Genomic DNA, 25,306 nt, shown 5'->3' on the forward strand with positions numbered 1-25,306 from the left:
CCTGGCGTTTATGTGGATGTTACTTTGACACATAGCACCTACCTGAACTTTTAAAAGATCTACTGCTAACGTCTTGGTGCTGGATACCACAGTGCACCTTCAGAGGTCTTGTAGAGTCCATGCCTCGAGGGTCAGAGCTGTTTTGGTGACACAAGGAGACCTACACTATTTTAGGCAGGTGGTTTTAATGTTGGGACTAATAGGCGTATTTACATCTCCTCTCTTCTTTCATGAATTCTGCTCATGTTGGATGCTGGAAAAGCCTTTGTGTTGAATGGAACTATGTTTTTCCACACATGACAAATTTGGCTTTGGACCAAATTTCCATGCCTGAAGTCACTTTTCTTTAACATATTTATTGGGCATATAAAAATAAAATGATTACAAAAGCTATTTATACTACCCAATAGGAAAAGTGTGAACGGGACTCCGAGTCCCATGCTGGGCACTTCCCTTTGGAAACATAAAACCCTTTAATGTAATTGCAAAAGCAAGGCCAGTGCACTTTCTTGCAACAGACTGATGATGTTTGGGTTTGAGCAAAAGATGAATGAGATAACTGATCAGAGTTTCAGCTTTCATTTCCTGATATTTACTTGATGTGTTCAAGAACTTAGAACATGTTTAAGACCCACCCAAAACGTTCAAAACATGTGCATGACAGGTTTTTCTTGTTGCCCATTTGCTTCAGCGCTATTAATCACTCTATTATTTATTTAATATTCATCTTTTTGATCTCAAACCCAAATGTCTTCAGTGACGGATCATGTTATTATTTCAGAGGATCAACCTGGGAGGTCTTCAACACAACATTTCACTATACGCAGATTGTGGTGTTGTTTATTACCAACCTCACTGTCTCCATTCCCTGGATCCATCAAATTATTTCCATGTACAGTACTTTTTTAGGTTACAAATGAAATACTGACAAGCTAAAGCAGGCTATTCCCCATTGACATCTCAAATTTATTTGGTTGTTTGCTCATCATTTTTAAGGTAATCGTCCCTCATCGATTTAAATATCTCGATGCCGTATTGACTCATACATACTCAGAACTTTAAACGTTAAATTTTTCATTGCGTCTTGCAGGGGTAAAAATGACCTGTTGGTCTTCTCTGCCTTGATTGAATGTTAAAATTAATGTGCTTCACAAATTTCTATACTTTTATACTACTTCCCTTCCTTCAGCTCTTTTTTTTTGAAGACTTTAGTACATCTCTAGTTTTATTTGGAATGAAGGACCTGTAAAATTTTGCAAAGCACATGTTCAAAGTCCCAAATGACACGGAGGACTTGCGTTTCACATTTATTTGTTTTACAGTTGGGGCAGCAGATATACACAGTATACTGTTAGGGTGAGAGGGTTATTATGGACTAACCATTTGGGTCCCTGGCTGGGAGGGTATGGAGATCAACTTCTATAGGTCCTTTGCTGGCCATACTTTGTCCTTTGCTAATCCCATTCTGAAGGACTTTGTTTGGTCTCCAATTCGAGCACATTTTGGCTCACGGTTCCCATCTGCTCACAGCTGTATTTGTCTAACCCCCTGCAAACCCATCGATTCTACAAACTCCTCATTTCACTCCTACATTGGTGGATTCTGCGTTCTGTACCTGACATAATGATTAAGGATTTATTTGTGAATGATGACTTCCCCACAGCTCTCACTGAGCTTCCTTCTCCTTAAAACTCAGTTCCTTTCGTACTTACAGATACAGAACTGTGTCAGGAATACAGTTTCAAATTTCCCCAAAATACCAGTCAAAACACCTCCTGATAATTAGTTTTTGAATTTATATTAATGTCAGGAGCACTGCTTTAAAATTATACAATTTGATTATTTTCTGGTTTGCTCTCAGACATATATGAAGGAGCAATGGGAACAGGACTTACAGCCGCATTTTAGTGATACAGACCTCAGTTTGAAGCTGTCACAGCCTAATCCAGTTGAAATATGTTCACTGTACTTATTGGACCAAGATGAAACTTGTCAAGATCAAACCTAATTTGGACCCCATATATGATTGGTGTCAGCACCCATCTTATCCCAGATGTTTTCATTTTGTCCCTCCTTAGACACTTTTGCTAGTTTGTGTTTGATTGCTTCTCCTCCATTTTACATGCATGTATCGATGCCCCCTAGCTGCATTATTTGGTATACACCTTAAGAGTGCCCTGATCTTTGTTTCACAATCTGGTGTTCTTGCATTCTGTACACTTTTAGCTCGAAAGCTCATGGATGGAAAAACCCTTCCCCTCCTGCATTTGTACAAGATGATCAGATCTTCATCTAAGGCCTAAAACTAGATAAAGAGAACCCAAGTAAACAAATGATACAAATTATAATAGTTTTTGCCTTTATTTATTGAGCAAAATGATCCAACATTAAATATCTTTGTCAGGGAAAAAAAAAGTACATGAACCTTTGTGTTGACTACCTGGTGTGCCCTCAGGAGTGGAAATAACTTCAAGCAAACATTTCTACCTTCTCTAGTGATCAATCCTGCACAATGGGTTGTAGGAATTTTCACTTATTCCTTATAAAACTGCTTCAACTCAGTGATGTTGGTGGGCGGCTTCTTTTTCGGTCCTTCCACAACATTTCTATTGGGTTAAAGTCTGGACTTTGACTTGGCCAATCCAAAATGTTACATTTCTTCTGCTTTAACTATTTCTTTGTAGATGTACTTGTATGCTTAGGGTCATTGTCTGGCTGCATGACCCACTTACAGTTAAGCTTCAGATTCTCCTGTATATTGCTGGTACAATAATAGCAAGCCATCCTGGACCCGAGGCAGCGAAGCAGCTCCAAACCATGATACCGCCACCCCCATGCTTCACAGTCAGGATGAGGTTCTTATGATGGAATGCAGCATGTTTTTTTTAAAGTTTTTACTATAATGTTTTCACAAAATTTATGGCAGCACTGTATCAAGAAAAGATTAGATTCATCCTTAAGGGGCAAACAAAAATACAATTGTCTTGTACTTTTATTTCTTCTGATTGATGGTCTAGTTTATTGTATTTTTCTTCTTTCTCCTCACTCTGCAGGTTCTATAGTGTGGTCTGAATGGATAATAAAATGTGTAAAAACTGAGAGTGCATTTCTCTTTGTCCTTTTGGATTACATGTTTATTTCTCTTTTTTAGCACGAAATTAATACAAGTTTAGAAGAAGAACACCATGCTGACATTTCTAAACAGTATGGCAGCTGATCAATCTTAGAGGGGTGAAGCATGATTTGAATTGCAACGGTTTGCAACAGTCTCTTGTTAAATGAGGTGTTTAGTGAAAATTCTTTCACGGTTTGCTTTACTGAATAAAACGATTTTTAAAAATCCCTCTGGTAGCATTCAACTGCGTGCATGCAAATTTAAGATAATTTGCACAATGTGAAACTAATTGTCGTCTACTAAACTTCCTAGGATTTTTGGCATATGTTAGCAAAGTTGGTGTTAAAATACACGTCTGTGTTTCAGTGATTAATGAACTCATGTTGAAATGTATAAATCGTATGGTCACTACAGGGGCGGCACGGTGGTGTAGTGGTTAGCGCTGTCACCTCACAGCAAGAAGGTTCTGGGTTCGAGCCCAGTGGCCAGCGAGGGCCTTTCTGTGTGGAGTTTGCATGTTCTCCCCGTGTCTGTGTGGGTTTCCTTCGGGTGCTCTGTTTTCCCCCCACAGTCCAAAGATATGCACATTTTATTTATAACAAAGTAACAGCAAACAGTACAACACAAACACCTTTTAACTTTTCAGTTCTGACACGTTGCTGGGCTTTATGTTGGTGCAAATGCATTAAAATGGGACTGACGCATTTGCATCATCTGTTGGACATGTTAACTATTTTTATGAATTAAGAATAGAATTAATAGGTACTTTTAAAAAATCTCATCTCATTATCTCTAGCCGCTTTATCCTGTTCTACAGGGTCGCAGGAGCCTATCCCAGCTGACTACAGGCGAAAGGCGGGGTACACCCTGGACAAGTCGCCAGGTCATCACAGGGCTGACACATAGACACAGACAACCATTCACACCTACGGTCAATTTAGAGTCACCAGTTAACCTAACCTGCATGTCTTTGGACTGTGGGGGAAACCGGAGCACCCGGAGGAAACCCACGCGGACACGGGGAGAACATGCAAACTCCGCACAGAAAGGCCCTTGTCAGCCACGGGGCTCGAACCCGGACCTTCTTGCTGTGAGGCGACAGCGCTAACCACTACACCACCGCGCCGCCCACTTTTAAAAAATAATAATAAAAATACATCATCATACTGAACAACAGTGGTGGCTCTAAATTGACTGTAGGTGTGGATGCGAGTGTGAATGGTGGTTTGTCTCTATGCGTTAGCCCTGCAATGATCTGGTGACTTGTCCAGGGTGTACTCTGCCTCTCACCCCATAGTCAGCTGGGATAGGCTCCAGCTTGCCTGCGACCCTGCACAGGATGAGCGGTTACAGATAATGGATGGATGGATGGATGGTCACTACATGCCAATTAATCCCTGGGGGGCATAGTCACCCATAGGGGCTGAGATTAAAATCAAATAACTGTTTCTCAGGATCTCCAAGTTGAAACTTGGTTTCTGGCGTCGTTATTCTGATCTGCATGTGTACTTCTAATGATGACCAGGTTACTATCAGCTTTCAGCAACCATTTTACAGTGTTAGAACTGAGCTACCTTTACAAAACATGGAAGTTTGGTCATTTATGGTCTCTTTGTTGTTTTATGTGGGGGGAAGCCATGACCTAATGATGAGAGAAACAGCTTTGGGACCAAAAGGTTGCTGGTTCGATTCCCTGGACCAGCAGGACTGGCTTAAGTGCCCTTGAGCAAGGCATCTAACCCCCAACTGCTCCAGCAAGAGTGGTGGTGTACCTTGTGTCTGATTAGCCAATGAAAAACTGATTATCAGTTCAGGCACTGAACCCAACCAACTTACTGACTGTTGTTTTATGTAATTTTGCAAGAACTGCCCACTGGAGGGTGCTATTTTGAGTTTTATTTTATTTACATGTTAAATTAAGATATAGAGAAATACTAATTAAATAGAGGAATAAATGGACTATGGAACTTAATACATTTAATGGGCCATGTGACAAAAGCCGGAACGGTTAGTGGTGTTGTTCAGTATGATGATGTATTTTTATTATTATTTTTTAAAAGTACCTATTGATTCTATTCATAATTCATAAGAATAGTTAACCTGTTCAACAGGTGATGCAAATGCGTCAGTCCCATTTTAATGCATTTGCACCAACATAAAGCCCAGCAATGTGTCAGAACTGAAAAGTTAAAAGATGTTTATGTTGTACTGTTTGCTGTTAATTTGTTACAAATAAAATGTGCAATATCAAATTAAACCACCAGATGGCGACATGAGCCTATACATCTTCATAAACCTGCATGTCTGACATTCTTAGTTCACATCACACATCACATTATCTCTAGCCGCTTTATCCTTCTACAGGGTCGCAGGCAAGCTGGAGCCTATCCCAGCTGACTACGGGCGAAAGGCGGGGTACACCCTGGACAAGTCGCCAGGTCATCACAGGGCTGACACATAGACACAGACAACCATTCACACTCACATTCACACCTACGGTCAATTTAGAGTCACCAGTTAACCTAACCTGCATGTCTTTGGACTGTGGGGGAAACCGGAGCACCCGGAGGAAACCCACGCGGACATGGGGAGAACATGCAAACTCCGCACAGAAAGGCCCTCGCCGGCCCCGGGGCTCGAACCCAGGACCTTCTTGCTGTGAGGCGACAGCGCTAACCACTACACCACCGTGCCACCCCACATTCTTAGTTCCCCAGTATATTTAAAGCCATTATATTAGCTCACATGGTAAGCTGTTAACTACTAATACAATAAAATATCATATAAACATCAGTTTTGTCTCCAACAAAGCTGATATTACCAACAGCTTTGTCTGTACAAAAGCCATGAAATATTTTTGTGTCATCCCTGCCACACCTGTACCGTTTTTTATTGTACGTTTATGGCCAAACAAACAAACAAACAAACAAACAAACAAACAAACAAAACAAGCAAACAAAGAAATGGTCAGTAGGCCCTCCCACTACTCAGGCAAGAGAGTTGAGCTCTATCAACATTATGGTGGTGCAGATAGAAGCCTTTCACATGGCATCAATGTAACTGCAGATTTGTTCACGCGGCCATGTTGCCAGGCCAGCTTTGTGTTGGACAATGACCAGCACAAGTGTATGCAAGTGAACCCCAATTCAGTAAACATCTACAGATAAACTTGTAGAAGTTCCATCTAAAAGAACAATGCCAGAGACCTGTAGTGCTTTTGGATGTAATAACAGATGTGGAGATAAGCCAAGTTTAACTTTGCACCGCTTCCCTGCGAACCCAGAAAAGCAAGAAAAATGGCGAGCTGCAGTTAAACAGGAAGGCTGGATGCCAACAAAACATTCCTGTGTGTGTGGAGAACATTTTATATCAGGTTAGTATGAAAGCTCTGTACACCTGTTATTTCTCCTAACACTTTTTCTAGCTCAGGGCCATTCAGTTATAAAAATCCCATCGATCTAGAGCTAGCCTAGGCATACTCGCGTTAACATTCAACAAGTCCGTAAGCTGGCGTAACATGGACAGAACTTTGGTCTAGATAGTAAAGATTTTACCAGGTTGCATGGTCTAGCACTCAGTACAGTCTACTCGTACATACACAAGCATGTCATACTTAGTAGCTCAACTGAACTGCAAAAAAAAACACATGGCAAATGTATGAATGTTAAAATCTCTATCTGGATGTGGACTTTGGAGGTGATATATTTTATTCGACCTAATGCTTGGCTCGACTAGCAGCATGTTGGTTATGTACTGATGACGTAGACGAGAATAAACACCATAAAATATGCTAGATCTCGGCCCTGGCTTGTTGTTTACTGTTAGAAGTCCACGTTTGAGCTTACCTTTGTCATAAGGCATTTTTCTTTATTGGCAATTTCCCATAACGTTCTGGCACGAAACCTGCCTCAAAATACTGGTAGGCATCTGTACTTTTGTAAACCTTTAATATCTCCAGTGTACAACCCCGATTCCAAAAAAGTTGGGACAAAGTACAAATTGTAAATAAAAACGGAATGCAATGATGTGGAAGTTTCAAAATTCCATATTTTATTCAGAATAGAACATAGATGAAATATCAAATGTTTAAACTGAGAAAATGTATCACTTAAAGAGAAAAATTAGGTGATTTTAAATTTCATGACAACAACAACATCTCAAAAAAGTTGGGACAAGGCCATGTTTACCACTGTGAGACATCCCCTTTTCTCTTTACAACAGTCTGTAAACGTCTGGGGACTGAGGAGACAAGTTGCTCAAATTTAGGGAGAGGAACGTTAACCCATTCTTGTCTAATGTAGGATTCTAGTTGCTCAACTGTCTTAGGTCTTTTTTGTCGTATCTTCCATTTTATGATGCGCCAAATGTTTTCTATGGGTGAAAGATCTGGACTGCAGGCTGGCCAGTTCAGTACCCGGACCCTTCTTCTATGCAGCCATGATGCTGTAATTGATGCAGTATGTGGTTTGGCATTGTCATGTTGGAAAATGCAAGGTCTTCCCTGAAAGAGACGTCGTCTGGATGGGAGCATATGTTGCTCTAGAACCTGGATATACCTTTCAGCATTGATGGTGTCTTTCCAGATGTGTAAGCTGCCCATGCCACACGCACTAATGCAACCCCATACCATCAGAGATGCGGGCTTCTGAACTGAGCGCTGATAACAACTTGGGTCGTCCTTCTCCTCTTTAGTCCGAATGACACGGCGTCCCTGATTTCCATAAAGAACTTCAAATTTTGATTCGTCTGACCACAGAACAGTTTTCCACTTTGCCATAGTCCACTTTAAATGAGCCTTGGCCCAGAGAAGACGTCTGCGCTTCTGGATCATGTTTAGATACGGCTTCTTCTTTGAACTATAAGTTTTAGCTGGCAACAGTGGATGGCACGGTGAATTGTGTTCACAGATAATGTTCTCTGGAAATATTCCTGAGCCCATTTTGTGATTTCCAGTACAGAAGCATGCCTGTATGTGATGCAGTGCCATCTAAGGGCCCGAAGATCACGGGCACCCAGTATGGTTTTCCGGCCTTGACCCTTACGCACAGAGATTCTTCCAGATTCTCTGAATCTTTTGATGATATTATGCACTGTAGATGATGATATGTTCAAACTCTTTGCAATTTTACACTGTCGAACTCCTTTCTGATATTGCTCCACTATTTGTCGGCGCAGAATTAGGGGGATTGGTGATCCTCTTCCCATCTTTACTTCTGAGAACCGCTGCCAGTCCAAGATGCTCTTTTTATACCCAGTCATGTTAATGACCTATTGGCAATTGACTTAATGAGTTGCAATTTGATCCTCCAGCTGTTCCTTTCTTGTACCTTTAACTTTTCCAGTCTCTTATTGCCCCTGTCCCAACTTTTTTGAGATGTGTTGCTGTCATGAAATTTCAAATGAGCCAATATTTGGCATGAAATTTCAAAATGTCTCACTTTCGACATTTGATATGTTGTCTACATTCTATTGTGAATACAATATCAGTTTTTGAGATTTTGTAAATTATTGCATTCCGTTTTTATTTACAATTTGTACTTTGTCCCAACTTTTTTGGAATCGGGGTTGTATTTAGAAGTCCCAAATGCTAAATAGTTCAGGATGCTGTAGTGTCCCAAATCCAGTAGCTGGTTTGCTGAACACTTTTCAAGTGGAATAAATAAATTTGTGGGTAAATTAAGAAGAAGCCTTTATTTTTGTCACGTGTAAACTCAAGCACAGTGAAATTCCTCCTCTGCATTTAACCCATCTGAAGTGGTGAGCATGCGTGCACCCAGACCAGTGTGCAGAATAAATAATAAATGAAAATATTTGTGGGTAAATCATATGGATCTGTGCCTGCATGTTTCAGCTTTTGGATGTAATGCAATCTACTGGTATAAAATAAATTTTTAATCATTTCAGAGAGATTGTACTGACTGCAGTCATCTCGATTTTCACTACTAACTGTCATGGCTGTTTCTTTGTTTGTCTGGCAATATGGCCGACGCTATGTGAAAAGCAAAAATCTGTGACGTCAGTGAAAGGCCCCTATAGGCCACATCTGGGCCATGTCTCATGAACCTTAAAACCATAATGAAAATCCATGATTGCACTTACCCTCTCTCACAAACAGAAATGTCTCAAGAACCAGCTTTCAGCGATTGGCGATTGTGCATGAGCATTCTGTGCTACACACTTCCTGGTTCCTGAGTTGTTTGCGACGAGTCTTTTTTTCTGCGAATGTTGGCGTTAATTACTAATCTTTTAAAATTTTTTGTACTTTCCACTTTCGCTTTCCTTTTTCCACTTTTTTCTCTCTCTTTTTTTAGAAGAACTCAGAGACCAGAAGCTTTTTTTTTCTTTCTCCTCCTGTGTAAAGACCATAAGCAGAGGCCATTCACATCAGATCTGCTTTAATATCAACAGATCTTTGATTAAGGTACATGAATCTTTTCATCATGGTACACCTTCAGCCTGTTCAGTGTGCTGAGTGCAGGATATTTAGTCATTCTTCCTCCGTCGCTAGCGATAGCCTTATTTGTGATAAGTGCAGATTAGTTAGCTCTCTGACGGAGAAGATTACAGTGCTAGAAGCGCGTGTCCAGGCTTTAGAGAAGGCCAGTGAGAATGAGAACAGTGTAGTTTCTGTAGGAGAAAGTCTGGATGCCCTAGGTGGAGTTAGTAATCCCCCAACTCCGGCATTAGAGCCCTCACAGCGGGGCGAATGGGTGACGACTCGGCGGCATAAGCGTAGAGCCAAAGCTACCGCTGAGGCTCACCCACAGGAGCACCACTCCTCTCCGCGTCACGTGTTGAACAGGTTTGCTCTCCTTAGTGATGCACCCGCTGATAAACCTGAAAGAGCTCTGGTTATAGGGGACTCTATCATACAGTACGTGAAATTAGCGCAGCCTTTAGGGGCACCAGCAGCTTTAGTCAGGTGTATACCGGGAGTCAGGGTGCCGGACATAGCAGGTAATCTTAGGGTCCTAGGCAAGCACAGGTTCTCAAAGATAGTTATCCATGCAGGAGGTAATGATATACGCCTTCGTCAGTATGAGGTTACTAAGAGTAACTTTGTCGAGGTGTTTAAATTAGCGAAGGCGATGTCCGATGCTGTAGTATGCTCTGGCCCCATCCCAATGCGGCATGCCGATGTAGCTTACAGCAGGTTATGGTCGCTGAACTGCTGGTTGTCCAGGTGGTGCTCTGAAAACAGTGTGGGCTTTATAGATAATTGGGCTAATTTTGAGGGCACTGCTGGCCTGTTAGGGCGGAACGGTATCCATCCCACTCGGGAAGGTGCTGCTCTCATTTCCTGCAGTATAGGTCATAGTCTTAGAACAGACCTAGTTAATTTCTGACAATCCAGAGCCAAGGCCAGGGAGCAGACGAACAGGCTAAACCGACTGTCTGCTAGCTGCACAGAGTCGTCACTCAGGGTCCACTACATCGAGACTGTGTCTGTTCCCCAAGCTCAACAAAAAGGTAGAAATATTCAGAGAGTTTGTTCCAGTAACCTAATCAATATAAAATTAGATCATACTGACTGTACAGCTGCTGCCAGCGCCTTTGATCTAAAGGTGGGGCTATTAAATATTAGATCTCTTATATCTAAAGTGCTAATGGTTAATGAACTCATTACTGATCAGGAGTTTAATGTACTTTGTTTAACTGAAACATGGATTAAGCCAAATTAATATATAGCATTAAATGAAGCTAGTCTACCTGGATACAGTTATATACACCAGCCTCGTCTAACTGGCAGAGGAGGAGGCGTTGCGGTTATTTATAATGATTATCTAGGTGTAACACACACCTGGCTATAAATTTAATACATGTGAAATTTTAATATTCACTTCAATAACCTGGGGCGGCATGGTGGTGTAGTGGTTAGCGCTGTCGCCTCACAGCAAGAAGGTCCAGGTTCGAGCCCTGTGGCTGGTGAGGGCCTTTCTGTGTGGAGTTTGCATGTTCTCCCTGTGTCCGCGTGGGTTTCCTCCGGGTGCTCCGGTTTCCCCCACAGTCCAAAGACATGCAGGTTAGGTTAACTGGTGACTCTAAATTGACCGTAGGTGTGAATGTGAGTGTGAATGGTTGTCTGTGTCTGTCAGCCCTGTGATGACCTGGCGACTTGTCCAGGGTGTACCCCGCCTTTTGCCCGTAGTCAGCTGGGATAGGCTCCAGCTTGCCTGCGACCCTGTAGAAGGAAAAAGCGGCTAGAGATAATGAGATGAGATGAGACTTCGATAACTCAGAAGACCCTTTGAAAACAGCGTTTGTGTCCATTTTAGAGTCAGTAGGGATTAATCAGAATGTCATAGGACCGACCCATAATTGTAGTCACACCCTCGATTTAATACTAACATTCGGGTTAAACTTAGAAAATATAGTCATACTTCCACAGTCTGAAGTTATCTCAGATCATTATCTCATCTCATTCAAAATATGTCTGAGTAATAATATATGCACCTCACCATGCTACTGTATTAAACATACATTCACGTCAACTACTGCACAGAGCTTTATAAATGATCTCCCAGAGTTATCAACTTTGATTGGGTCACTGTCAGCCCCTGCAGAACTTGATCAGGCAACTGAATGCTTAGAGTCAACATTCCGCCATACCTTAGATAATGTAGCTCCTCTTAAAAGGAAAATGGTCAGAGACAAAAAATTAGTATCCTGGTATAATGATGACACTCGCACATTAAAACAGACCACTCGAAAATTGGAACGTAAATGCCATCAAACAAAATTGGTAGCGTTCAAATTAGCGTGGAAAGAGAGCTTCCTGAAGTATAGAAAAACTCTTAGTGCTGCGAGATCAACATATCTCTCCTCCCTAATAGAAGATAACAAAAATAATCCTAGATTCCTATTTAATACTGTAGCAAAATTAACCAGGAATAAGTCCACTATAGACACATACACACCTGTAGTATGTAGTAGCAACGACTTCATGAATTTTTTTAATGACAAAATTGAGAATGTCCGACAAAAAATTCAAACTACTAATTTAAGGTCAGACAACATAAGTGACCCTGTAGTCAACAATATAACTGCATCAGATCAGCAATTAGAATGTTTTACTCCCCTAAAAGAAACTGAATTACTTTCATTAATCTCAGCATCAAAAGCCTCAACTTGTGTACTAGATCCCTTACCAACACGTCTATTCAAACAGATAATACCCGAAGTAATTGAACCGCTTCTAAAAATAATAAATTCTTCTCTTACGATCGGCTATGTACCCAAATCCTTTAATCTAGCAGTTATCAAACCCCTGATTAAAAAAACCTGACCTTGATCCCTGTCAGCTGTCCAATTATCGGCCAATATCAAACCTCCCCTTTATCTCCAAGATCCTTGAAAAAGCTGTGGCACAGCAGTTATGCTTATATTTACATAGGAATAACATCCATGAAGGCGGCACGGTGGTGTAGTGGTTAGCGCTGTCATCTCACAGCAAGAGGGTCTGGGTTCGAGCCCCGTGGCCAGGGCTCGAAATTAACTTTTTTTCTTTGTGTCCCCCAGTGGTCCCGAATTCTGTGTTGTATTGTCCCGAATGGAAGCAATAGTGTCCCCATTTTTTTCCTCTCTGAAATAACCAGTGGTTAATATTATCATATGAAGTTACTATTATATTTGTAACTATGCGATTTTGAACCCTTTATATCATTTTTACAATAAGTCACAAAACACAAGTGACACATGTCCAATACATCATCTACTTCAAAATTACAGTTATTGCATTTTCAGTTTATTAAACTTTGGCGATCTCACTGTATGAATAGATACCCGTTTATTTAAAAGGGGCCAACTAGCTCATTCAGAAAATGTTTCAACTCCCTACATCTGCAGTACACTTTAGTTGAAAATAAGACCCCTTTTATGTTTGTTTCATCTACTTATACCTTGAATATCTGTTGGCACTTATAAGGCCAACTTATCATTTTCACCATTACCGTTATCCATTTTTATGTAATATACCTGTTGCCCCATTCAGAGATGTTTTGAAAGCCATCAGCCATACCATCAATGGATGAAATGCACACCCATGTTGCAAGCAGTACAATAGAAGGTTTGACCCAAAAAACGAAATATTTTAATCCAGTCTACAGTGTAAAATAAAGGAAAAACGCCATCCAATCATATCGAGGTACCACCTCAAAATGATTGGATACTGACACGTCAATCAGACTGAAGCCCGCGAGCAGCCCGGCCCTTCTGTGTGTGTGTGTGAGAGCGAGCAGAGTGTCACACAGAGCGCAGGATTCTCTCAGTGCGCTCCTTCCAAACAACGGGGATTTACACGAAAACGGAAGGAGATATTCACAAAATTCTTTCACAGTGAGCGCCACAAGGCTCTCCTGAACACACGGATGTAATTTTTTTTGTCTGTAGTGTAAAAAATGAGGTCACTAGAGCGAGTTAAAAACGAGTGACTTTTCTGCCACGTTTATAATGGGAGTCTATGGGGCTGCGCGGCTGTGCTCTCGTTACTTTCAGGCTTCTCATTCAAAAACAGTAAATCCTATCGCTCAGGGAGACACATTGTGTGAATCAGGACAAGTGTGGCTACTACTTTTGAGAAAATTGTGTGTGTGGAGTGAAAATTGGGGCTGAAAACACAGTTTAAATGAGAAAGTTTGAGCTATTTTTCCAAGCTCTCTACACTCTAACTTAACGAGCTCCACTAGTGTGTAACGCAATAGACACCCATTATAAAGCCGGACTTTCTCAGGCTTTATAAGGGGGAGGGGGGTGGAGACGCGGGGGGTGGGAGTGTTTCTTTTCAAAATATGGCTTGCGGGAACCGTTATTCCAAAATCTTGTACTGCACCTTTAATGTAGAACTTTTTTTCTAGATCTATTTTTTTCCATTGTCCCGGGATTGTCCCAGATATGATAATTTTGTGTCCCGATGACATTTTTTATGGTCCCCGGGACATCGGGACACCGTTAGTTTCGAGCGCTGCCCGTGGCCGGCGAGGGCCTTTCTGTGCGGAGTTTGCATGTTCTCCCCGTGTCCGCGTGGGTTTCCTCCGGGTGCTCCGGTTTCCCCCACAGTCCAAAGACATGCAGGTTAGGTTAACTGGTGACACTAAATTGACCGTAGGTGTGAATGTGAGTGTGAATGGTTGTCTGTGTCTATGTGTCAGCCCTGTGATGACCTGGCGACTTGTCCAGGGTGTACCCCGCCTTTCACCCGTAGTCAGCTGGGATAGGCTCCAGCTTGCCTGCAACCCTGTAGAACAGGATAAAGCGGCTACAGATAATGAGATGAGAACATCCATGAAATGTATCAGTCAGGATTTAGACCTCATCATAGCACAGAGACAGCTCTGGTTAAAGTAGTAAACGACCTACTGTTGGCGTCTGATCAGGGCTGTATCTCGCTACTTGTGTTGCTTGACCTTAGTGCAGCATTTGATACCATTGATCATTCCATTCTTCTGGATAGACTAGAAAATGTTGTGGGAGTGAAGGGAATGGCCCTCTCCTGGCTCAGGTCTTATTTAACTGATCACTATCAGTATGTTGATGCAAATGGTGATTTTTCTAGACATACTGAGGTAAAGTTTGGTGTTCCACAAGGTTCTGTCTTGGGTCCACTGCTTTTTCTTTATATAGGTTACCTCTGGGTGATCTTATTCATAAACATTGTATTAGTTTCCACTGTTATGCTGATGACACACAGTTGTATGTTTCTGCAAAACCTGATGAGAGACACCAGCTTAATAGTATTGAGGAATGTGTAAAGGACATTAGACACTGGATGCTTATTAATTTCCTTCTGCTTAACTCTGACAAGACTGAAGTACTTGTACGAGGACCACATGGAGCTAGAAGTAAGTTTTCTGATTACATAGTAACTCTGGATGGCCTTTCTGTTTCTTCACGTGCAGCAGTAAAAGACGCCGGAGTGATTATTGACTCCAGTCTTTCATTCGAAACTCACATTGATAACATCACCCGGATAGCTTTCTTTCATCTCAGAAATATTGTTAAGATAAGAAATTTAATGTTGCCACATGACGCGGAAAAACTAGTTCATGCTTTCGTTACCTCCAGGTTGGATTATTGTAATGCCTTACTGTCTGCTGGATGTTCCAATTAGTGCATAAACAAGCTCCAGTTAGTTCAAAATGCAGCAGCAAGAGTCCTTACTAGAACTAGAAAATATGACCACATCACCCCTGTCTTATCCACACTGCATTGGCTCCCAATCAAATTTCACATTGATTATAAAATACTACTATTGACCTTCAAAGCACTGAATGGTCTCGTACCACAGTACCTGAGTGAACTTCTGCTCCTCTATAACCCGTCACGCCTACTTAGATCAAAAGGTGCAGGCTATCTTACAAAGCCCCACAGTTATGGAACAGCCTTCCAAGTAGTGTTCGGGAATCAGACACAGTCTCAGTGTTTAAGTCTAGGCTGAAAACATATATCTGTTTAGTCAGGCCTTTTGTTAATGGTGTTTATGAGGTAAAGGTGCAGATCTGGAGGGTCCTTAGACATAGTGTTATGGTAAACTGGGATGTATGGATGCTGTCAGTCCCCACTCGCTTGCTCACTCGAATTTGTTGATGGTGTAGTGGCTGCTGCTTTATGTCCCGGGGCTCCCTCATGCCTGTGTTACCTTCTGGCTTTCCCCTTTTAGTTATGCTGTCATAGTTAGTTTTGCAGGAGTCTCTGCTTGTACTCAGTGCAATTTGTATACTGTTCCTACTTTTTCAGGTGACATTGGGCATACCTAACAACCTGTGTTTTCTCTCTCTTCCCCCCCAAATCTGTCCCTCTGGGTTACATGTCAGTCCTGGGATCAAGATGCTGACCTCTTCTGCTCCTTGGACCTGCCTGATCCATCCTGGTGCCGTGTCTGGTTGGAGTCTCATCGCATTGCTCCTGTGGAGGGCGGCCCCATATGGACAGTTGGTGGTCGCACCTGGAGGACGCTCTGGACTCTTGTAGTGCTGCTTTTGTGGCTGGGGACTGCAGTTGACTTGCTGACTTTAGGACTGCAGTTGACTTGCTGACTTTGGGACTACGCTTGTCGTGAATGGTTTTGCGCTCAGGTTTCCGTCAGTGGGGTGTTTATAACATCAATGAAGCTGACTTTATGTTAGGACTGTTAATGTTAGTCATGTTGTCTGTTGTTGCCTGGATGGGGATGGGTTCCCTTTTGAGTCTGGTTCCTCTCGAGGTTTCTTCCTCATGTCATCTGAGGGAGTTTTTCCTCGCCACCGTCACCACAGGCTTGCTCATTGGGGATAGATTAGGGATAAAATTAGCTCATGTTTTAAGTCGTTCAAATTCTGTAAAGCTGCTTTGCGACAATGTTTATTGTTAAAAGTGCTATACAAATAAACTTGACTTATCTAATTTTCTTTTCTTTTTTTTAACACTTTATTTATGGTGTTTTTGTCATTAAATTCACAATGCAATTAAAGATTTTACAATGCTTTGTGGCCAAAATGATGACCACACCAAAAGATGTTACTCAGGACAGACAAGAAGAAAGAAAAAACAACAACAAAACACATACACAAACAAAAATCAACTACAGAAGAGAAAAAAAAGATTGGTGCTCCATTGTATAATTTGACATATCAGCAAGATGGATAGTAAATACAATAAGTATAAGCAAGTGATATACACTCACAGTTCCAGGCCAGGTAACAAATTCACATTGTATGAAAGGGTCCCACATTTTGTAAAACTTATTAACAGAGCCATTCAGAGTGCATCTAATCTTTTCCAGCTTTATATTTAACATAATATCTCTGATCCATTGATTATTTGTTGGAAGATTTGAATCCTTCCATTTAAAGAGAATGGCACGCCTAGCTAACAAAGAAAAAAAAGGCAATAACCCTCTGAAGGTAAGCTGGAAGAATAGACCCATCTGTACATGATGCAACACCAAAGATGGCAATTTTAGGACAGGGCTGAAAATTACAATTATATGTATTAGAGATTGTGTCAAAAAAGGAATCCCAGAAAGATGACAGTTTTGGACAAGACCCTAGCATATGGTAGTTGGTGGCTGGGGCCTCTTTGCACCTGTCACAAGTAGTGTTTATATCTGGAAATATTTTGGCTAGTCTAACTTTAGAAAAAAGTGTAGCCTATGTAAGACCTTAAACTGGATCAAGGCATGTCTTGAACAGATAGAAGATGAATGGATCCTCAGCAAAGCCATATCCTATTCTTCATCTGAAAGTGGGATCCCCATGTCATTTCCCCATTGTTCCCGGATGTGGGAAACAGAGCAGAAGCGTATCCATTATTGCAGAATAAATTATTGACACCCTACCTTTCTTAAACAGATTGACCTTTAAAAGATGGTCGAAACAGGACAAAGGAGGGGTATTTGGAAAATTGGCAAATTTCTTGCTTACAAAATCCCTGATTTGTAAATAGCGAAAGAAATGAGTATTAGTTAGTTCATATTTTGTGGACAGTTGTTCAAAACTTGCAAAAGTATTATCAATATACAAATCGCTAATGCGGGCGGCACGGTGGTGTAGTGGTTAGTGCTGTCGCCTCACAGCAAGAAGGTCCGGGTTCGAGCCCCATGGCCGGTGAGGGCCTTTCTGTGCGGAGTTTGCATGTTCTCCCTGTGTCCGCGTGGGTTTCCTCCGGGTGCTCCGGTTTCCCCCACAGTCCAAAGACATGCAGGTTAGGTTAACTGGTGACTCTAAATTGACCGTAGGTGTGAATGTGAGTGTGAATGGTTGTCTGTGTCTATGTGTCAGCCCTGTGATGACCTGGCGACTTGTCCAGGGTGTACCCTGCCTTTCGCCCATAGTCAGCTGGGATAGGCTCCAGCTTGCCTGCGACCCTGTAGAACAGGATAAAGTGGCTAGAGATAATGAGATGAGATGAGACAAATCGCTAATGCTATGGATACCTTTATCATGCCAGGTCTGGAAGCCTAACAAAGATGGGCGGAAAAGGTGATTATTCGCTATAGGCGAATAAAAGGACATGTTTTGGGCACCCAAGCATTTCTTAAATTGCTTCAAGATATGTAATGATTGGGTAACAATTACATTTCCACTCACATTATTAACAACTGATGGCAAAGATGCGCAGAGTAAAGCGGGAAGTGAGTAAGGACGACTTGTGGCTTGTTCAATCTGAAGCCATGCTGGGTACCTGCCATTCCAGTCCTTTAACCATAGGGAGATAGTATTCAGGTTTGCAGCCCAATAATATGAACGAAGATTTGGTAAAGAGAGTCCACCACAGGTTTTTCGTCTCTCCAAAAATTCTTTCCGTATGCGTACTGATTTATTATGCCAAATAAAAGGGGAAACAGCCTGACTGAACAACTTAAAAAATGAAAGTGGTATGAAAATAGGTATAGCTTGAAAAAGATAAAGATATTTAGGTATTACATTCATCTTTACAGAATTTATTCTCCCGATGAGAGATAACGGTAGGGTGGACCAGCGTTTGATGTCTGTTTTGGTATGTTCTCGAAGAGCAGCAAAATTATTCTTAAAAAGATGATGGTATGATTTGGTAACCTTTACCCCCAGATATGTAAAGGAGTGAATTGAGAGCTTAAATGGTAGGTTTGGATATGTTTCAGCACCTTTGTTAATGGGAAAGTACTCGCTTTTACTATAATTGAGTTTGTAGCCTGATATTTTTCCAAAGTTTTCCAGGACAGTTAGGACGTCAGGTATACCTGTGATGGGATTGGTGATATACAATAATAGGTCATCAGCATATAGCGAGACAGTGTGGGTTAGGCCCCCACGTTCTATACCTTTTATGTTACCATTGTTTCTTAAAGCTATTGACAATGGCTCTATAGCTAAAACAAAAAGTAATGGACTTAATGGGTCACCTTGTTTGGTACCTCTGTGAAGAGAAAAATAATCAGAAGAGATTGAATTGGTGTAAACTGATGCAGTTGGATCTGTATATATCAACTTAATCAATTTAATAAACTTACGGCCAAATCCAAATCTTCACAGTGTATGGAAGAGATAATCCCACTCAACCCTATCAAATGCCTTTTCGGCATCAAGTGATATAATGGCTTCTGGGGTTGGTTTATTGGGCTTAGTATATATAATATTGAACAGGCGCCTCAAGTTAAAATAGGACTGCCTATCCTGGATAAATCCAGTCTGGTCCTCAGATATTAAATAAGGAAGGACTGACTCAAGGCGAAGTGCAATGACTTTAGAAAATATTTTACCATCACAGTTTGTTAAACTGATGGGTCTGTATGATGCGCAATCAAGTGGATCCTTGTTTTTCTTCAGTAGTAGTGTGATGGATGATTGATGGAGTGTGGGTGGGAGAACTTTTTTTTTTTTTTACCGATTCTTTATAAACTGAAAGAAGAAGTGGGGCCAATTGTTCCTTAAATTTTTTATAAAATTTGTTGGGGAATCCGTCAGGACCAGGGGCTTTACCACTTTGTAGAGACGTTATTGCAGTGATGATTTCTTCTATAGTGATAGGTTGTTCTAATTTTTCTTCTGTGTCAGAGTCAATAGTGGGGATGTTTAAGTTACAGAAAGTGTCAAATTGTTGCTGATCTAGATCTAAATCTGACGAATATAATTTGGAGTAGAACTCTAAAATTATTGTTGATAGTTTGATGATCCTCACTTAATACACCATCAGGTAATCTAATTTGTGAAATGACATGGGATGCTGCTTTTTGACGAAGCTGACTAGCCAATAGTTTGGAAGGTTTATCACCCTCTTCATAAAATCGACTACGGGACTTAAAGATTAGCCTTTCTGCCTCAGTAGTTAATAGAAGATCAGCTTCAGTCTGTAAGCTAACTCTCACTTTCATCCTATTGGGGGTTGGAGAGCTAGATATAAGGCTATCCACAGCTTTAATTCTAGAGGACAGATCTGTGATGTTATTTTGGTGGACTTTCCTAGTATATGCACTGTGGGCAATGATCTGTCCTCTAAGATATGCCTTAAGTGTCTCCCATAAAGTTGATGCTGAAATGTCATCAGTCATGTTTATATCCAAGTAGATATCTATTTGTTCTGAAACAAACTGCACAAAAACATCGTCAGCAAGCAGCAGAGGATCAAGTCGCCATGTCCGTCTTGGCCTTTGAGATGGGAGTTTTATGGTCATACTCACAGGGGCATGATCGGAAATCATAATTGGATTATATTTACAATCAGAAATGGCATTTAGGAGAAAAGGATCCACTAAAAAATCAATTATGGAAAAAGATTTGTGTACATTAGAGAAAAAAGAATACTCCCTCTTGGTGGGATTTTTAAATCTCCATGGGTCTATCAATTTATGTACATCCATAAATGCTTGCACTACTTTTACTGATTTAGTTGGTCTAGAGACAGAGTGAGGTGAATGATCCCAATCTGGGTCCATTACCAGATTGTAATCCCCAGATAACACAAGATGGTGAGTGTCTAGGTTAGGAATAGAGCTTAGCATCCTTTTAAAAAAAACACTCATCATCACTGTTAGGGGCATAAATATTAACTAATATAACAGGGAGTTGAAATAGCTTTCCTACCACCATCACATATCTACCATTTGGATCAGAAATAGTGTTAGTGACATTAAATTGAATATTTTTATGAATAAGGATGGCTGCTCCTCTACTTTTACTGTCAAATTTTGAATGAAACATCTGGCCAACCCAATCTTTATGCATCCTAAGATGATCTCTATTTCGAAGATGAGTTTCCTGTAGCATTGCTATGCCCACACCAAGATGTTGTAGATGTGAGAGAACCCTTTTCCTTTTTACCATATGATTGAGACCCTTAACATTCCAACTTATAATATTCACATCCCTGTTACCTGAGATTGAATTGGAAGTATCGTGTGCCATTAGGGCTAAACACTTGAAATATATCAATGTTGATCCATCTTGAATGATTTAAGATATTAATGGATGCACAAAAGAAATAAAAAAAAAACATACAGAAAACACACATAGTAACAATGCACATGTAATGAACAAAACCCTAGTGCCATAAAATGGCAACCCCCCCCCCTTAAACACATTGAATTTTCGCAAACTCTCATTTGCATCCCTCCTGCTGTTTAACAAGCATTTAACATTGTGAACCTCGAACGCCGTCTGACATCTGTCAGTGAAGCCTACTGAATCGCTATCGTACAAATCTATTGATTACAGTGGAGAGGAGAAAGTCTTTGACCGTATGCTCATAACATTAATGTCTTAATCAGTTGCATGAAGGCCGGTCGTGGTTCATGGAACGTAATAACATAGAACTAAATATTTCCTTTACCCCTGGTCAAGCTAGGTAGGAGTAGCCTAGCATATCAATCTTATATTTGACCCGTCACCTTAATTGTCCTCGGGAAGACCTGAAGCTGGAGATTGAGAAGACCCAGCGATGTTGTTGCTGATGAAAGCAAGAGCCTCCCGGGGATTGGTGAACCTCATATTCTTATTGTTGTGGCTGAACTGCAGTGTGGCCGGGTAGTACATAGCGAACTTAATCTTGACTCCGTGAAGCATCTGTTTGGATTTGGAGAAGGCGGCGTGTCGCTTGTTGACATCTGGGCTGAAGTCGGGGAAAATGTGGACTCTCGATCCATTGCAGGTAAGCGTACCTTTCTTCCGGGCAAGCCACAGTATCCGCTCTTTGGTCTGGAAGTGATGTAGCTTTACAATGAATGGTCATGGTCTGTCGCCCTCCCCAGGCTTGGGGGCTAAGCTCCTGTGGGCTCTATCCAGGCACAATTGCGGTTGAAAGTTGTCTTCTCCCAACAATTCCAGAAGAAGTTTAGTAATGAACTCTGTTGGCTTTGGCCCTTCCACATTTTCTTTAATCCCTACAATTCGAATGTTCTGTCTTCTTGTGTAATTTTCCAAGTACATTACCTTGTCTCTCAGCACACCATTCTCTTTAGCTAAGGTGGCTTGTGCTAGCTCGACACAGTCCATTCTTTTATCAAGTTCATTCACTCCCTCCTCCACACTCGCGATTCTCTGGCCAAGTGCATTTAGCGTTGTTTGTAGAGAGGCAATGGATGCACAATTTTCCTCACGAAACGAGTCGATTGAAGCTTGTATTGCACCAACTGCTTTTGTAAGCGTCTCCATGTTCTTAGTATTAGCATCCGCTTCAGAGTTAGCCGTAGAGTTAGCAGTGTTTCTCGCCGTCGATCGGCATTCTCTCAGCTCTTTAGAAGGCTTTGATATTGTAGAAATACTATTGAACACTTTATACCCGAGGTGGCCGTATGACTAAATTATTGTAAGGTTCACAATATATGAATTTAATAAGATTTTGCAGGAGCTCCGGTAAACACGTCTACTCGCAAGGCATGCTCAACAGCGCCCCGATCTAATTTTCATAATATGCAAAAAACTCTTTGATGACTCATCCTAGGATATTTGTTATATTTGATCGTAACAACATATGTATCAAACATATCAGTAACAACATATGTATCAAACAACATATGTATCAAAATACTGTATGACTCGTCCTAGGATATTTGTTATATTTGATCGTAACAACATATGTATCAAAATACTGTATTCATTACCATGTGAACCTACACGATTATCAAAAACATGGTGAGATTTCTAAATAACATGGCCACTGCATGCCATCTAATTCTTTCAGGGCGGAGCCTAATTTCCTCAAACTCATAATTGGTTGCAAGGATTTTTAGAAACCTGGTTATCCAATGTTCAGGGAATCACAGTTCCCATAACTACCATTCATCATCCAAAAAGAAATATGGAAAAGATTTTTTCAACCATTTCTTTCACAATTTATTCCCAAAACATTTCAGTTCCAGAAATTCACACTGATCTTGCTGAGACCCAAGGCACCTTCCATAGCTGTTCCTAACTTAGTACAGCATCATGATACATAACTTTGGTTATTTAAAAACAGTTTGGCCCTTTAGCATCAATCTGCATCTCAATTGCTTAATCCCTCAAGATTTTGTTTGCATCATAGTTGTCAGTTAGTAAGAAAGAAAGAAAGAAAGAAAGAAAGAAAGAAAGAAAGAAAGAAAGAAAGAAAGAATACATATGCATGCTTGAGCACCCTGAAGTACCTTTTATCTTTTACCCTTAAAGATTATATAAATTTATTTTCTTTTTTTAAAGGCTCATTGTTACACCATTGTTCCTTTTAATCTAAGTTCAAGTTTCAGTGTTTCAATCTAAATGTTTTATAATTATAAACAAGCCATCAACTGTTGCAAAACCTTATAATCACAGGACACCTTGAGGACTCAGAAGATGCTGTTCATTCAATAAGATCCTAAACAGAGCAAAAATGCAGTCAATGTCAGTGCAAAATGCAGAGAAAAGCTTTCCACATGAACATAGCTTTTCTTTAATAGTTTTTTTTTCACATTCTCTATATCAGAGGCTCTTAAATCCAGTCTTATAGCTCACTGCCATGCACAGTTACTACCCTGAATCTGAAAATGCTCCCTCACTCACTGTTTATTATTTATAATATAGACTGTTTTTAGAATGAGATGTTCACATCCAGGCTTTGGAGAGGATGAGCAGGAGAATGACGGCCATTGATTTGGTTGAGGAAACCTGGGTGCTTTAGGTACAGATAGTGAAGCCCAACTGAGGAAACGGAGATGTCGCAGCAGGGCAGATGGGCAATATCTCTGTGTCTGTTAAAAGAACTCTGGTAATAGGAGACTCTGATGATTAGTATGTAGAAGTTAATGTTACACATAACATTGTAGAGGTAATGTCAAATGTCCACTGCTGCAATGTTCTGTGACAGTGTAGCTTCCACCAGGTTATAGTTGTTGAAATGCTGGACCTCCCAGTCATGCTCCAAAAACAGTGTTAGACAGTTGGACTATTTTTGAGACTGTAAAAGTCTGGCCTTTTAGGGGCGGGATGGAATCCATCCAATTCAGGTGTTGCTCTCATTTCGTGTAACATAGCTTGTAGTTTTAGGACAGGCCTAGTCGATTTGTTTGCCAGACAGTAAACAAAAAGTCTAAACCAACTGTTTGCTAGCTGCATTGAAGCATCATTCAGATTCCTCCCAGGAAGTGCTGCTATATTAGATTCCTGACATCTAAAGAATCTATAAATATATACAATATACATATGATATACCAAGGGTTATACCAAGATGGCGCTGTGGATGGCTGCCTCAGTGTGTTGATGCGCATTGTTTTCTCTTATTTTGTTTGTAAACTCAGTTCACTGCTGTGATACTCCAATCTCTTTCACCAGAGAAGAGTTCTTGAACATCAGCGGAACAACTCCAGTGGACTTCTGACCAACTTTTCTGGTGTCTTCCGTGGAAATATTAGACATTCTGGTCAAAGGTGCTCTCACCTTTGCTCACTCAATGAGACGCCGGATGAGAGGAAAATGCACTGGTGCGCTCGTGTGCCTCCATTGGCACAGACTTCCCACTCCACTACCTGTCATATTTCTCTCCAGTGTGTGCTCATTGTGCAACAAACTAGACGAACTCCAGCTGCTGGTAGGGAGAAACAGGGACTTTCATTCATCTTCTGTTGTATGCTTCACAAAGACGTGGCTATGCGGACTCATTCTGGACTCTGCACTGCAGCTGGCCAGCTTCCAACTTTTTAGAGCAGACCATAACATGGATCTCTTTGGTAAAACAAATGGTGGTAGAATCTGTTTTTATGTAAACAGCAGCTGGTGCCGTGATGTGTCAGTGATCCTGCAACACTGTTCTCCCAACCTATAACCATTTATCTTTAATTGTAAACCCTTCTACTCCCCCCGTGAGTCTGTTTCATTCATTCTGGTCAGTGTTTACATTCCACCGCAGGTCAATGTGCAGAACGCATAGCGCATGCTGGCCAACCAGATACTGGGTGTGGAGCAGACTCAGACTCCCTAGTTATTGTCCTTTGTGACTTTAACGAAGGTAGCCTCAAACTACCAAAATACAAACAGCTTATTAAATGCCTGACCAGAGAGGAGAATATTTTGGATCACTGCTACACTACAGTCAACAATGCCTATCACACCATCCCCTGCGCTGCACTGGGCCACTCTGACCACATCATGGTCCACCTGATTCTTGCATACAGGCAGAAATTAAAGCTAAGGAAACCTGCAGTGAGGACATGAAAGATGTGGAGAAATGAGACTGTGGAGAACCTTCAAGCATGCTTGGACTGTACAAACTGGGATGTGTTCAGGACTGCTA

General features: G+C 41.1%; 1 protein-coding gene across 1 annotated transcript in view; it reads right to left on the reverse strand.

The window, feature by feature from the left end:
- Nucleotides 1-22,810: 22,810 nt before the first annotated feature.
- Nucleotides 22,811-25,306, reverse strand: part of si:dkey-159a18.1 (sortilin) — a 31,570-nt gene continuing 29,074 nt past the window's right edge. The window contains exon 21 of the mRNA XM_060903890.1: nt 22,811-23,395. Coding sequence (XP_060759873.1) covers nt 23,381-23,395 — 15 coding nt within the window. The 3' untranslated portion in view covers nt 22,811-23,380. The remainder of the gene's footprint in view (nt 23,396-25,306) is intronic.

The sequence above is a fragment of the Neoarius graeffei genome, chromosome 21 (genome assembly GCF_027579695.1).
Source record: "Neoarius graeffei isolate fNeoGra1 chromosome 21, fNeoGra1.pri, whole genome shotgun sequence".
NCBI lineage: Eukaryota > Metazoa > Chordata > Actinopteri > Siluriformes > Ariidae > Neoarius > Neoarius graeffei.